This window comes from Enhydra lutris, unplaced genomic scaffold (assembly GCF_002288905.1).
Source record: "Enhydra lutris kenyoni isolate GAN:26980312 unplaced genomic scaffold, ASM228890v2 scaffoldscaffold2, whole genome shotgun sequence".
NCBI classification, from domain to species: Eukaryota; Metazoa; Chordata; class Mammalia; order Carnivora; family Mustelidae; genus Enhydra; species Enhydra lutris.
The window spans coordinates 45394329-45407111 of NW_019154086.1; the positions used below are offsets into that span (position 1 = coordinate 45394329).

The following is a 12783-nucleotide window of genomic DNA, read 5'->3' on the forward strand; positions in this document are numbered from 1 at the left end:
TGACCTATTGTCCACAGGTGCAGCCAGGCTGGGCTTGAGGTGGGGGTGTCTTCCCTTCTTCCAGCATGAGATTGTAAAGGGTTTTTTTGGGTGAAATTACCAATCTCCCCCCACCCAGAATTTTCAAAATATCACGTTTCCATTAATGAAAATGTATGTTTTATTTTCTAAACATTTATAAGATTCCCTCTAAAGATATCTAAATATACAAAGTATTTAAATATACAAATAATATACATGAATAAGCTTTTGTAAGCTTCTGGTTTATCCCCTCCACACCGCCCCCCCCCCCCGAAATAGAGCCAAATATTGGTGCATAGTTTGCACGGAAATTTCTCTGCATTGCATTTGGGGGTATGTGAGATGACACCAAGGTGCACACCTCTTGAACTTCATGTACATAAAAGGCGGCCTTGTATTTTAGAGCATGTAGTTCCAAAGGTCTGTTTGTGGAGGAGGACAGTTTTAGGAGATTAAAACAATGGCTTTAAAAAAAAAATCAGACATGCTGCAGAAACAGATCTTTTGGCTCAAATTAGTAAATGGTGTGTTGGGGGAAGAAAAGCTGCAGACACGAAGGAGAATTACCATTTCTACAGAAATCGATTCCGTACAAAAGAGGCTGCCCTCTTTGCATTTTGCTCCCAGGATCCTGAAAATGCAAACCATCAGCTTAAAATTTACTTCCCCTATTGGTTCTCTGGCAGCAGCTCCCGCACTTGGCATGTTGGCCAGTGACAGTAAGGACATCCCAGGGGCTGTGGGGTGAGCTGAGGTCATTGTTGCAGCATGAATGAGGCTTTGGCCCACACAGGACTCAGCTGTTGACAGGGAAAAGCATGAATATAGAATTGTTTTTCTACAGGCAGATAATGAATCCCCTGGTCTATATAATCTCACAAAACAGCAGCTTTTTCTCCATTGCCACCAAAAAAAGCATCTTAATGGAGTTTCTGCATTAAGTATTAGCATCCCAGCAGATTTGAAATATAAGGTTTCCCAAAAGATCTGCATCTTCTTTTGTTTGTAAAGAATGACCTAGAAAGGAGAGCAGCCTTCTGGAACTCTGCTGCTCCTGGGGGTAGGAGATACTAGGACACAAGAGGTGGGGCTGCCTAGTAGGTGCCTTGTTCAGGGTTTGTGCAAAGAAGCTGGTGTTCCTTTGAGCACCTGGCAGATTCATTCACTTAACACGTCTTCATGAGACCCCTCTGCTTGGGGGCATACGCTGTCCAGAAGCTGGGATGCAGCAGTGACCAAGGCAGGAGGGAGACTTGCCTCTTAGAGCTCCATCTTTCAGGGAGAATAGACAGTGAGGGAGTAGGTGGGTTGAGTGACCTCATGCTCAGGGACAAGGGGCAGGTAGCTCACTGGGCAGAGCCCATCGTGGGAGGAGGAGCTGGGGTCTGGGAGTGCCTCCAAGAAGAGGTGACCTTGAAACTGAGACCCTCAACATCAGTGAAAGAAGGGCAGAAGTGGGAAAGTATTCTAGACAGAAGGAATAGCTTGTGAAGGGCCTATGAGTTTTTGTTTTTTAAGATTTATTTATTTATTTTGGGGAGAGAGAGGGGCAGGGGCACAGGGAGAGGCACAAGCAGGGGGAGGGGCAGAGGGAGAGGGAGAGAAGTCTTAAACAGACTCCACACTGAGCGTGGAACCTGGGCTCAGTCTCAGGATCCCGAGATCATGACCTGAGCCGAAATCAAGAGTTGGCCACTTAACCAACTGAGCCACCCAGGTATCCCCTGTGCGGTTTTGTTTTTATTTTTATTTCTCCCCCTTCTCTTCTTCCTCACCCAGAAAACTCAAGGATGCCCAGGCTGCAGAATATGTAGAGCATTATCCCATCTTCATTAATTTTTAATACAGACACAAAAACACAACCATGTATTTGGCATGAATACAGACATATTTATACAAAAGTATTTTGAATGGCACAGAAGGAAACCCACTGAATTTATGACAGTGGTCCCTTCTGAGAAAGGAGGGGGAAATGGGTCCTGGGATGGGGATGATAAACCTCATTTTATCTGAAAACTTGTATTTATTTTATTAAAAGAGACATTAAAAATGTGTTGCCAAGGGTGCCTGGGTGGCTCAGTTGGTTGGGCGACTGCCTTCAGCTCAGGTCATGATCCTGGAGTCCTGGGATCGAGTCCCGCATCGGGCTCCCAGCTCCACGGGGAGTCTGCTTCTCCCTCTGACCTTCTCCTCGCTCATGCTCTCTCTCACTGTCTCTCTCTCTAAAAAAAAAAAAAAAAAAAAATGTGTTGCCAAAATGTTAACAATAATTAGTTCTGGATGGCTGGTACCTAGGTGTTTGTTATATTACTCTATCATATATATATTATATATATACATTTGTTCTTTTAATATCCTTAACAAAGGAAAATCAAGAGTATAGACTGTAGATTCTTCAAGTGGAGAGGTCACCTTTGAAGAATATGCTTTACAAAGTCCTTTAGAATGACCCTCTAGGAGCTCTAAGCAAAGTTCACATGGGAGGGCTCCAGACAATCTTGATTACTCACATTAAAATGAAGAACAGCTGTTGTGTGGTCGTGAAAGGGTTCCCTGAAGTATGCATCTCACCTGCAACAGATTGCCCTTGGCCTTTGGTGCAAAATGGCGTTTGTTTCTGGTTACAGTAGACCCACAACTGATACCGACCGATTTCTGCGTCCTTCCTTCAAAAGGGTTTTTGCCAGGGGATGTTGTTGGGATCAGCAGGTGTTCAAAATTTCAGTGACGTAATCTCGTTTCTATTGCTGAACAAGTGCTGCTTTATCCCGTTGGAAATGAGTATCCAGCTTGACCTCAGAAAGGAATCAGCAGAGCTTTCTTAGCGCCAAAGAACTGAGAACTTGCAAGTGAAACAAGACTCTGCCCTCCTCTTCCCCTCTTTGCTCATCTTGTTGTAGAAAATCCCCAGGGCAGTTTTCCTCATTTCTTAAAAATTTTAGCCCCTGGCTCGCTGCCACTGTCTTCAACACTCTTCCTTGTCATAATTCATAGTAATTTGGGTGCCTACATGGGGGATCCTGTTGGGTCTTGCAGCTCCCATCCTCCATAAGCTTATCCTCCATTGTTCCTCGGCCACCCACTTCCATTGCATTGTCCTGTCTCCACCACAACCTAGGTTGTTACTGCCCTCACCCCACTGATTCAAGGTTTCTGTCCTTCCCCAGCTTAGATGCCATGGCCCATCATTATGGTCATTCCCCTGCCTATGTTCTCAACTCTCTTGGCTCTCCCTCCCTCCATAGTCCTTGCTTGGCAAACTTACCCACTCCACCAACCTCCCATGCTCTGCTGCTTAAGTCCAGCCCTCCACCTGCTCTGCATCTTCACCCAGGGACTGTGTGTGGCTGGGGGGAAACCACGACCATGCAAAGAGGCCTCACTTTTGGTTTATTTGCCTCAAGTGAGCTCTCAGCACTCCTGACACTCCTGCTACACTTCCTTAATCCATTTACACACCTCTCCTCTGCTCCCAGGCTCCTGATAGCTCCTCTCACATCCATGTTTGCTGCTGATGACCTTGTTTCCTATTTCACAGAAGAAAAATTTCATCTGCTCTCACAGCCTCACCTACAACCCCACCTGCAGGTGCCTTCCCTCCTCTCTCTAGGCACAACAGTCCATGCTCCTTTGGAAGGCTGACCCTCCCCCCACATCTGTGCCTTAGAGCAAATTTTCCCTTGCCTACCCAATGCCATTTCTCCAGCAACTCTATCTCTTTCCTACTTTATCAGTTTTGCCCTCTCTGTGGAATTATTCCCATTGGCATGCAAATGAGTCTTAATAGAGCCCATTTTAACTATCCTGCCTTGACCCCCACCCCCTCTTCCAGCTACCCACCTATTACTCTGTTCATCTTTCCAGCAAAGCTCCTTGAAAACTTTGTCCCTATTCCTCTCACCCATTTTCTCTTGATCCTTCTCTTACCAGGCTTTATCCCTACTGCTCCACCAACCAGAGACTTCTGGTTGATAAACCCAGTGGCCATCTTGCAGTCATCTTCCTTGACTCAGCAGCCACTCCTAACTCAGCAGACTACTTCCTCCTTGAACGCACTCTTTTCACTTGGCTTCTGGGCACCACAGACTTCTGATTGCGTCCTACTTCCTAACTCAGTTTGACCGTATCTGGAAGACCTGATGGCATCAGAGTCCCCCAGGGGTCAATCCTTACACCTCTTCCCTTTTTTACTCACTCTGTACATGGAAGAGTCTCAGAGCTTTGAATTACCCTCCATACAGTTTATCTACACATTTACACGGTCACTCTTCATGCAGGGACAACCAACGTTAAATTAATGTAGCTCAGAACAGTTTTGGGTTTTTTTTGAGCTGGAAACTTTTCAGTGATTGATAGCTTATATTTACGATTACAGATGTGGTGTCACATTTTTGTAATTTTCTGATCATAGGCTAACTAGAGATTGCATGCAAAAAAATAAATACAACAAAAAAACCCAGGGGAGTTCTCCAAGAACTATCGCAGTGAGAATGTTTAAAAGTTAAAATGCATTTTCTGCTATCAGCTTCATAGACTGTGGCTTTGGAACTTCTAATACACTATTAAGATAAGCTCCTAGCAATTAGAATACAGCCATGACAAAGCCAAAATATCCTTTTGAGACTCCTGCACTACGGTTTTTGCCATAGGGTGTATATGTCTTTGACACCAAAGGCAAATAGTACTGAAACACTGCTTCTTATCACAGGGGAAAAAAACAACAACAAACTATGGCACTGAACTCACCAGCATAGGAAGCCATGTTTATGTTAAAGCATCTATTGACCCTTGAATAGGAGATAATTACTTAAGATGAATATAAACCAACTACCGTTGGCTGTAGTGGGTTTGTCTTTCAAATCACTGACTTTTTGTCATCTGTAAAATGAAATTCTTACATCATACAGTGGAGAGCTCGTCGAGTTGAAAAGATAAAATGCATCTGGTTGTGAGACTTTATGATCAAATGCTTGGATGAGTAAATTAAAAGATAGTGTGCACTGGAAAAGAAATGGGGCTTTTGTTAGAATCCTGCCGAATGCTTTTGTAGCCATTTTTTCTGCCTGTTCAGGGAACAAGGAGGGAAGCATCATAAGAATTCTATGGAGGAAATTAGGTGAAGAAAGTTGTATAAGAAAGTGAAAACTCAACTTTTTCATCAGTGCATTGTGTTTCAAGGATACCTGGTATATAAAGTTTCCATGCGGAAAACAAAAACTCAGTGATTCTGAGAAGAGATGATTCGGTAATTACTCAGCGTCATCAGGATAAAGAGTTGATCTGGATTTTTCAGGACCCAAACTGAAGTATCTGTAAATTAACTGCACAATTGCCAAACAATCCAAACTTGATAGACGTATTCTACATATTGAGATTATCCTGTTGTATTATTTGTGAAGAATGCTATTTCAAATATTTCTTTGCCAAGCAATATCTCTGGGTGCCATGGTGTTTTACAATTTGCAAATGGGGTTGCTAAGGTCCAGTCAGAACTGGTATTCTTTGTAAGCAGTGACTTACAAATTTTAAGACTAACCCAACATTTTGCAACTTTGTTGAGATAAACTCTCTAGGAATAAGATTGTGTTCCCTCATGAATTGTAGCATTTGTCCAAAGACAATAAATACTTATATTTTATTAGGAATTCATTATGGTAGAAAACCTTTTCTGGGTTAGTTCAGATTTGTGGGAAGAAAAACATTGTCTTGGGTATATTATATTTTAATCTGCTCACTTCAGGCTAGATGGGAAGACTTCAGATACTGTTTTCATAACATGGTTTTCCAATTGGTAATTTCTCTCCAGGTTCCTGAAGGAAAAGTGGTAGTTCTTAATTTCCGATTCATAGATCTGGAGAGCGACAACCTGTGCCGCTATGACTTTGTAGACGTGTACAATGGTCACACCAATGGCCAGCGTATCGGGCGCTTCTGTGGCACGTTCCGGCCTGGAGCCCTTGTGTCCAGCGGTAACAAGATGATGGTGCAGATGATTTCCGATGCCAACACGGCTGGGAATGGCTTCATGGCCATGTTCTCTGCTGCTGAACCAAACGAAAGAGGTAGTGTTTCCACATAATAGCAATCACGGTGGTAATAATGGCTTACGGGTTAGTGGGTGCCTCCTGTCCCTGGCTGAGCCTCTGTCCCAGGCTCTTTGTACGTGTTTACTCCTTTAGCCTAAAGTTGAAGAGCAGTTCTTCTCAGGCAGAGCTAATAAATGCTGTTGAACCACCAAGAGACCATTCAAAAAAGTCTCTTTTTAAATTTTATTTATTTATTATAATTGTATATTATTTATTATTATTTATATTTAATATATAGCATTTATTATAATACTTATTATTTATTATTTTATTTTGTTTATTTTTATTATTTTTTTCAAAAAAGTCTCTTTTTTTAAAGCCCATGTGATTCTTATCAAAATTCAAATATAGAAATTCCTGGAGTAAAAATATGAAGCTTACATACACATACACACATACAGATATCAAAACATATCCCTTCACTCCATTATAGTCCCATCTTGGAAAGAGACGTGGTCGGTGATTGCCATCCCTTTCTAGGTACAATTCTGCAGTAGCTTTTTAAAAATCTAAGTGGGATCATACATTCATATTATTTCACAATTTTTTTTTTCACTTAAGAACTACATATTGGGTGTTTTCATGTCAGTACATATGAGCACCGATGGGTAGAAACGTCTACCCTGAAGAGATAAGTTTGGGCAAGATCTGTTAAATATGCAGCCTTTTCCCGGAGGGCATTTCCTAGTCTGCTCTTGCTTTAGGTTGTTGCGCTGCATTTCGGTTGGAGATGTCAGGGAACAGGCTCTGGGGCTGACAAGAGCAGCCAGAATGTTTGGGAGGAAATGCTGGCTGGGAGCTACAGAGGAACTGAGGCACAGAACGTACATGTAAAATCCACCGAGATCTCTCTTTGGGTGACAGCCAAACTCTGTGTATACAGAGGGGAGTCCAGCTGACCCGTCACAAAAGCATCAGCTGAAAGGTGAAAGTGAACAGAGATTACAGCTGCTGCGCGGCCAGGAAGACCCACCGTGAGCTTGAGTCTAGGCAAGTGAAATGCCTGCTGGAACCCAAATCCTTTTTCACACGAACACAACAGAATCTAGAGTCTCTGTAAGGTATCACTCATAATATCCAGTATCTATGTGGTAAAACCAGAAAAGTGTGTCTATATTCAAGAGGAAAAGCAGTCAGTAAAAACCAGTCCCAGGGGGCACCTGGGTGGCTCAGTGGGTTAAGCCGCTGCCTTCGGCTCGGGTCATGATCCCATAGTCCTGGGATCGAGCCCCGCATCAGGCTCTCTGCTCAGCGGGGAGCCTGCTTCCCTCTCTCTCTCTCTGCCTGCCTCTCTGCCAACTTGTGATCTCTCTGTGTCAAATAAATAAATAAAATCTTAAAAAAAAAAAAAACCAGTCCCAGGATAACTCAGATGTGGCAGTTAGCAGACAAGCACTTAAAGGAACTATTGTAACTATGCGTAAGGACTTCAAGGGAAACAGATGTGTAGTAAGTAAACAGATTGAGAATTTCAGAAGAGAAACAGAACTATGAAACTATAAACAAAACAAAAAAAAAAAGGAATAAAAGAGCAATTCTAGAACTGAAAGAGACAGAATCTGAAATTTAAAAATTTACCTGGTGGGCTTTCAAGCAGATTGGAGATGGCAGAAGAGCCAATGGATCTACATAGAAATGATCCAATCTGAAGAACCAGGAGGAAAAAGATTAAAGAAAAAGAGCCCAAGAGCGTGAGGCAATGTCAAGTAGGACAGGAAAAATGTCTGAAGAAATAATGGCTTGAAGCCACCCACATTCATTGAAGAACGTTAATTTTATAGAGCCAAGAAGATCAACACACCCCAAACAGGATAAATTTTTAAAAAGCCACACTGAGGAACATCAAAATTGCAGAACTTTAAATATAAAGAGAAAGTTTTAAAATTAGTGATATGGAAATCAAATCACATACAAGGGAAAGATGGTGTGAAGGATGGCTTTCTTTTCATTAGAAACAGTAGAGGCCAGAAGGCAGTAGAGCAGCATTCTTAAAGTAGCTGGAGTAAAACTATCAGCCTAGAATTATATACCTGGTCTTTAGAAATGAAAGTGGATTAAGGACATTTCTTGCATCCCAATAAATATTGAAGGAAGTTCCTCAAGTTGAAGGGAAATGGTCCCACAGGGTAACACAAAGGTAATAGGATTGACAGCCACTGGAAATGGTAAATATAAAAAACTACTGGGATGCCTGGGTGGCTCAGTCATTAAGCATCTGCCTTCAACTCAGGTCATGATCTCAGGGTCCTGGGATCGAGCTCCGCATCGAGCCCCACATCAAGCCCCACATCGAGCTCTCTGCTCAGCAGGGAGCCTGCTTCCCCATCACTGCTTGCCTCTCTGCCTACTTGTGATCTCTCTCTCTGTCAAATAAATAAAAATAAAATTTTTAAAACCACCCTGAGGAACCGTTACAAACCCACCAGATTGGCAAAAATAACTGACATCGTCAAAGTACGACCAAAGTGCTCGTACCTGGAGACGTACAAAATGCTGCAGCCTCAAGGGGAAATCATTCGTGTTTCTTCTGAAATTAAACATTGACAGCTGTTCTTGGCCCAGGAATTGCTTTCCTGGGTACTTGTGCAAGAAAAATGAAAATGCATGTCCACAAAGAGATATGTACAAAACAGTTCACAGCAGCTTTACTCACAATAGCCTGAACTGGAAACACCCAAAGGAATGTCCAGCAGAAGAAGAGGGAGACAAATTGTGTTTCCACACCCGCAATCACCCGGCAGAGTAAAACAACAAACTATGAATACAAACGGCAACATGAATGCATCTCAGACGCCGTGCAGGGGAAGCCAGATGCAGAAGAGTCCACAGTACATGAGTCCATGTTTGGGAAGCACTAGAATAAAACTAATCTAAGGTAAAATTTTTCAGAAAAGCAGTGTGACGAGTTGGCCGACTGGGAAGGAATACAGGAATTTGGTGGGAAATGGATTCTGTATGGTCACAGGAGTGTGGCTAACACAAGGAGATTGATTTTTCAAATTAGTACAGCTAATATTTGTGCATTTCACAGTACATGAAATTACCTCCCTGAAATCTCTAATAATAAAGCAGGTGGTGGGGATTGGATAATGGTATTAATAAAAAGAACAGTAGAATGATAATTAATTGTTGAAATTGGGTGACGGATACATAGAAGCTCATTATATTATTCTATTTACTTTGTATCTGCCTGAAATTTTCCATGATAAAAAGTTTTAGAAATTATCCAGCCTCAATTGTTATAGTGCATTTTCTTAGAGATGGCTTTTAAGAATGATTATCTTCTGTGTCAAAGAAATAATATAAAGTATATTAAGTTCTCTTAGTTTCAGTTCAGTTTTTGTTAGTTTAATTCAAATAAAATTAAATTTAGAACTTTGTATTAAAATACTGTTTTGGGGCACCTGGGTGGCTCAGTCATTAAGCCTCTGCCTTCGGCTCAGGTCATGATCTCAGGGTCCTGGAATCTAGCCCCACATCAGGCTCTCTGCTCTACGGGAAGCCTGCTATCCCTCTCCTACTCCCCCTGCTTCTGTTCCTGCTCTCACTATCTCCCTCTCTCTGTCAAATAAATAAAATTTTAAAAATATATATATATTGTCCTGAAATTTTTCCTGTTGACCTATCAGTATATATGCATGGAGATGTCTGAAATGATGTTTCTAAAATATTAATTGTGGTTAGTTTTAGGTGGTTGGATTTGGGGTAATTTTCTTTGATGCTCTTTTGTATTGCTGAAAATTTATAAACACTTTTTACAAACAAAATCTGTTCTTAAAATTATTAAAGATGCGTAGCATATAGAGTTTTCTGGTAATGAGAGTATTCTCTGCCAACATATTCAAATTTTGTCCGTGGGCATGCATTTTAATCCTATTAATAAACACCTCTGTCATGAAGGTTCTTTAAAGTCTTTATGATTTGTTGAGCCAGCATGATTCCTGAATGTTTCATGCCCAAATGTCTTGTCTTCACTTGCCCAAAAAAACAGAAAGAAAAGAAGTTATAGGCCTGACTCCACTCCTGTGTTCTCTTGTGCTCATGTGATAGGTCAGGTAACAGAGATCATTCAGTGTGTGGCTGGTGGGGGTGGGGTGTGGGGAGGAGAAGGCTGTGTAACCATGTTTTAGGAAAAAATTGAAGAGCTTCTGCCATTGGCTTTATTCACTGTATTATTACCAATATTCTAAATCCCAGTCTTCTTACAGTTGCATTGCCATAACCTGGATTTTTTTTTTTCATACTTTAAAAATTCAGGGGATCGGTATTGTGGAGGACGCCTTGAAAGACCTTCTGGCTCTTTTAAAACCCCCAACTGGCCAGACCGAGATTACCCTGCAGGAGTCACTTGTGTGTGGCACATTGTAGCCCCAAAGAATCAGGTAAGATTCCCTAAAAACATGAAGAAAGCGTGCATGTGTGAATTGCTTAGATGATGCAAGGGGCCCATCTCTCAAGAGCTTAGCATGCAGGGTGAGGAAGGCCCTGCTGGACGCAGGTATCTTTTCATACAAAGACCCAGATTAAAATTGCTTTTGCACTATTTGACTTACAAAAGTTGTGCATTTAATTTCCTAGTATATAAATATGATTTTCAAATTTCAATACAAATAGTAAGCAAATCCCTGTGAGATTTCTGAACCCTGGGGGAAGGTGTTATAAACAGCAGTGACTGAGTATGGGAGGACTGGAATCCCCAAGTATATGTAGGTTTCAGGTCACCATTTGTTCACGTGGCAGATAAACTGTGATGCCTTCACCTGGACAGAGCCGAGGCAGGCACACCACATTTTCCCCTCAGAGAATGAGTCTGAAGGCTAATCTGCCTTGCGGGTATTTTTTTTTTTGGTTGTTGTTTAATATAAAATTTATTGAGGTCCCCCACAAATAACTTCATTCATTGCTGTAAAACAACCAACAGAGAAGGTCTGGTTTTCCAGTGCTTATTAGTTTGTGGTTATATGAAATTTTACCATTTCTGGGAACCACTTTCAGATATGAATTGCAGGACAAAACTTAGCATGGGAATAGACCAAGTCTACTTTGTGGACTTGGGAAAATAACTTTTAAAAAATTATTGTTATAAACACTACAGACTTTACTCAAACACTAGAGGGTGAGTGTTATGATACTGTCTAAAAAAAACTTTTCTAGACACCTGAGTGGCTCAGTTGGTTCAGCAATCCACTCTTGATTCTGGTTCAGGTCATGATCTCAGGTTCCTGTGATGGAGGCCTCAGACTTCCTACTCAGCAGGGAATTTTCTCCTTCTGCCCTTCCACTCGTGTGTGCACACATGCTCTTTCTCTCTCTCTAAAACAAATAAATAAGTCTTTAAAAAATTTTCTAAGCTGATCTTTTGTATGACTTACACAAATACTATTTGTCATATATTGATTTTTTAATGGAAAATTATTCAGGCAAATATACCATGCAAGTTAGTGATTTGAACTCTCTCTCTCTTTCTCTCATACACACACACACACACACACACACACACACACACACACACACTTTGATCATAATCTCCAAACCCAGTTTTATTTTCAAGAATAAAAATATGGTCATTTACTTAATGATGAAAGATTCTACAAATTTATTGAACTTTTTAATAGTTTAACACTTAAAAATCACATTTCTTGATATTTAAGCTATTATGTAATTCTTTTTTTTTTTTTAAGGTTTTATTTATTTGACAGAGACAGCTAGAGAGGAAACACAAACAGAGGGACTGGGAAAGGGAGAAGCAGGCTTCTGCTGAGCAGGAGCCCAACATGGGGCAGGAGCCCAACATGGGGCTTGATCACAGGACCCCGAGATCATGACCTGAGCCAAAGGCAGAGGCTTAATCCACTGAGCCACCCAGGTGCCCCTCCATTATGTAATTCTTGAGATTGTGCTGGTCATTTTTCTCTCTGTGACATTTGGAAATGTATTAATTAGCCTAAATAATTTCAGCCTAGTTATCCTTGCAGATTACAATTCAGCATCTTTTTTCCATTGTTCATCTCTTTGATTATTTAAACTTAAATTTGGCTTTCATTTTACTAATGTGATTTTTGGCTTCAGCCAAGTTTTTTTTTTTTTTTTTTAAGATTTTATTTGACAGACAGAGATCACAAGTAGGCAGAGAGGCAGGCAGAGAGAGAGGAGGAAGCAGGCTCCCTGCCAAGCAGAGAGCCCGATGCGGGTCGATCCCAGGACCCTGGGATAATGACCTGAGCTGAAGGCAGAGGCTTTAACCCAGTGAGCCACCCAGGCGCCCCCAGCCAAGTAATTTTTAATGACTATTGCAATGCCTGAAATCATGGAAGCACTGTCAAAGAAGAATATAATGGGAGGATTAAGTCCTAAGTACTTTCTGTGCAAACCTATGAGCATAAGTTAAAGACTTATTTTCATTTTTTTAATCATAGCTTTCCCCTTTATTCTCCTTTTTATTTACTTATTTTTAATCCTTTCTCCAAAAGTTATTATGTGACTAATTTCTAAGTAGAGAAAATTCAGGCAATTTTTAATAATCTGGAAAACATTTTATTACTAACCGGTGAGAAATTATTGGACCCAAAGAGGAAATATTTTAATATAATTTAAAACAGTGCTAAATATGAATAAGCTGTTATTCAGCCATAACTGGTGCTGACTTTTTAAAGGTGGGTAAGTATGTAGATATGTG

General features: G+C 41.1%; 1 protein-coding gene across 1 annotated transcript in view; it reads left to right on the forward strand.

Moving 5' to 3' along the window:
• The window catches only part of LOC111150086 (procollagen C-endopeptidase enhancer 2), a 64903-nt gene that overhangs the window by 32246 nt on the left and 19874 nt on the right, over positions 1-12783 (forward strand). Inside the window, exons 3-4 of the mRNA XM_022507432.1 lie at positions 5828-6083; positions 10365-10489. Of these exons, the coding sequence (XP_022363140.1) occupies positions 5828-6083; positions 10365-10489 (381 nt within the window). The remainder of the gene's footprint in view (positions 1-5827; positions 6084-10364; positions 10490-12783) is intronic.